At 40.8% G+C, this 3,388-nt stretch overlaps 1 protein-coding gene across 1 annotated transcript; it reads left to right on the top strand.

Moving 5' to 3' along the window:
- Nucleotides 1–53: 53 nt before the first annotated feature.
- tipin (timeless interacting protein) lies at nt 54–2,976 on the top strand (the record flags this gene model as incomplete). Its single annotated transcript, XM_031841921.1, has 5 exons — nt 54–1,856; nt 1,976–2,069; nt 2,528–2,603; nt 2,709–2,831; nt 2,919–2,976. Coding segments are annotated over exons 1-5 (460 nt in total), but the record flags the coding sequence as incomplete, so codon positions are not given.
- Nucleotides 2,977–3,388: the final 412 nt, after the last annotated feature.

Here is a 3,388-nt window from a genome sequence, read left to right as displayed (position 1 = left end):
TGTTTTACTATTGCGCTGACAGCAGCTTATCTTACATGTTAGCTAACGTAAGCTAGCCAAAGTAACGTTATCTCAGCAGCTCGTAGTTAGCTCAACGTTAGCATAGCGTTAGCATAGCGGTGTTTACTTTTACCTCCGTCTTTTTCTTTTTCTTCTTCGTCTTATTTTCAGTTTATTTGGCGGACTACAAACCAACGTTTAAGGCGCAATGCCGCCACCTACTGCACCGGAGTGTGTAACATCATGACTTTATGACAACTGTCATAAACGTTGTGTGACAACACAACGTTATTCATAAATAAAATAAAATAAATACTTTATTATTTATAAATTAAAATTAAAAAATACCTTATTTATAAATAAAAAAGACTTCATATAAAAGTTATATTCTGGATATTAAACCCATTCCATTCATAAATGTACATGAAGCTCTTTTAAGCTGAAGCTTTGTCCCCTGTCTCTAACAGTCCTTTGATGCTCCACTCCCTTCCTAAAGCCACTGAACTTCCTCCTCTCTATCAGCACATGTTCAACACTTTACAGTTGCATATCTCACATTTATCCCACTCTGTCTTCTTCATGGTGTTTATAACGTGCCATTGAGTCCTGTATATCCTAACCTTAATCTACTGAAAGGAACATCTTCTTTTCTACATTTAATCACTTCTCACTCTGACTGACGTCTGACTTTGGTTATGATTTCTACCATTATTGTCATTACAAATTTCCTGCCAAGATGTCATTATTTCTGTATTACTGAATGTGCTCGACCGATGTCTGAGCTCTCATGACCGATACCGATATGAAACAACAATGATCGTTGATATCCGGATAAAATATTACAACTCAATGTTAAAACTCTGAACAAATCTATAGTAACAGTAAACAAGCAACTGAACTAAATGTATGAATGTATACATTGTAAGTATACGTATAGTTTAATAATAATAATACTTAGTGTATATACTGTTGAAGAGTTGATATATTACTATTTAACATGTTCTATAAGACATTCATGTGAGATCAGAATCACCTTTATTGCCAAATATGTGAACACATACGAGGAATTTGACTCTTTGTTGCTCTCAATGTATTTACACAGAAAAAGATATAACTGCTAAGAACAAGGACAGCATTCTGACCAATAAAGGTGAAGAACAGACAGGACTATAATGTACACAGTGTGTGACAAATAGGTGCATATTATAAACTGCCCCAATGACCAACAACTGAAGATACAACACCGATATATAGACTACATGTAGTTAACTGCTCTGTAAGTTGTAAACTATACAAATAAATAAATACTTCATGTGTAGTGATGGAATGGATACACGTCTAAATACAGTTATAATGATTTATATTGACAGTGACGGATGGTTATGTACAGATTGGAGCTTTAAAAACTGTAAACTTATAATCAATAAGCACAATATTTTAAAAGTACAAATATTTCCCTCTCAAGCGTCGTGGAGTAGAAGTATAAAGGATCATGAAATAGTATCCTGTAATTTTACTTCAGTACAGTTTTTTGAGTAATTGTACGTAGCTGCTCTCAATATTAATAGAGTTCTGTTTATTATCATGACGTGTTTGTTTCAGTCGATGCATCTTTAATTTAGATATTTGAGTTTGGTTTGAATGAGCCTCTCAGACGTTTACTAACGCTGGTATTAAAACAGAAATGTAGGGAGGGAGGTACTGATTGTGGCTGGTATTTAAACTTTTCCTCCAGGAGTTGCTCACCATGGAGAACGGCCGGTTTGACAACCTAGAGGACGAGACCTTCCCTCCCCTCCCCCCTCCTCACTCCCCGGGTCAGGGAGGGCGAGAGGCCGGAGAGCCTTCTGATGACGGTGAGAAGAAGAAGAAGATATTCAGCGTTTGAAGCCAGGTCACACCTAGAGAGTGGAGAGAGCGATAGAGTGATGGTAGATCCAGATGGTAACTGAGCTGCTGTCATGTGTTGATGCAGCGGAGGAAGACGGAGATGAGTCCAAGCTGGTGGACGTTCCTGCTGCGAAGAGGAAAGGAGTGAAGAGGCCTCAACCCAAGCTGGACTCTCAGAGGTACCTCACACACTCACATGAGACGCACTGTGAGGAACACACCAGGAGGCCTCAGAGATTAGCTTTTACACTGTTTCTTATTTCTTAGAATACTTTTGAAAAACATTTTTCTTTTTCTTTTCTTTACTTCACCAATTTTGATCCAAAAATCCAAATAAAAATACATTAAATACAGTTTTTAATGCAACATAACTGGAAAAATGGTAAGCAGGGTGAATAGTTGAGTGTGTGAGTGAGTGAGTGAGAGAGACACAGAGAGAGAGAGAGACGCAGAGAGAGAGAGAGAGAGACAGACAGACAGACGGAGAGAGGGAGACACAGAGAGAGAGAGAGAGAGAGAGAGACACACACAGACAGAGAGAGAGAGAGAGAGAGAGAGAGGCATTACCTACCATAACATCCTCTTTTGTACACACAGTGGATCATATGACAGAGTTTTTGTGTATTTTCTTCTTCAGGCTGATCTCAGAAAGAGGACTTCCAGCTCTACGAACTCTGTTCGATAACGTCCGTTTCAAAGGCAGAGGGCACGAGGTGAGAGCAGACAGCAGACGACCGTGGAGTCGTTCATAAAGTATTGAATCATATCTCATAACATTCAGCCTCACGGTGTCTCACGATGTGTTTTGGTTCCACCAGGCTGAGGACCTGCGGCTGCTGATGCAGAAGATGGAGAACTGGGCTCACAGGTTGTACCCAAAACTGCAGTTTGAAGATTTTATCGACAAAGTGGAGAAGCTCGGCAACAAGAAGGACGTGCAGGTGGGAGGAAGATCATTTCAATGAAATGTACTTATCGTAGAATTAATTAGTATTGGAGTAGTTATTCATTTCCTTTGTTTCCTGCAGACGTGTCTCAAACGGATTCGACTTGACATGCCGCTGACCCACGAGGACTTTATGGGTGGTAAGAGATAAAAACGTTTCATATGAATTCATCTGAAACATGAAGTATTAGGTCCATATAGGCCGGGATCAGGGTCTGAAATGAGCTCCTTATAGGCCGGGATCAGGGTCTGAAATGAGCTCCTTATAGGCCGGGATGAGGGTCTGTAATGAGCTCCGTATAGGCCGGGATGAGGGTCTGTAATGAGCTCCGTATAGGCCGGGATCAGGGTCTGAAATGAGCTCCTTATAGGCCGGGATCGGGGTCTGTAATGAGCTCCATATAGGCCGGGATCGGGGTCTGTAATGAGCTCCATATAGGCCGGGATCAGGGTCTGTAATGAGCTCCATATAGGCCGGGATCAGGGTCTGTAATGAGCTCCTTATAGGCCGGGATCAGGGTCTGTAATGAGCTCCATATAGGCCGGGATCAG

This window comes from Anarrhichthys ocellatus, unplaced genomic scaffold, assembly GCF_004355925.1.
Source record: "Anarrhichthys ocellatus isolate YVR2014 unplaced genomic scaffold, GSC_Weel_1.0 scaffold5642, whole genome shotgun sequence".
NCBI lineage: Eukaryota > Metazoa > Chordata > Actinopteri > Perciformes > Anarhichadidae > Anarrhichthys > Anarrhichthys ocellatus.
The sequence above is the reverse complement of the archived record's forward strand: the minus strand, read 5'-3'. Positions and strand labels throughout refer to the sequence as shown.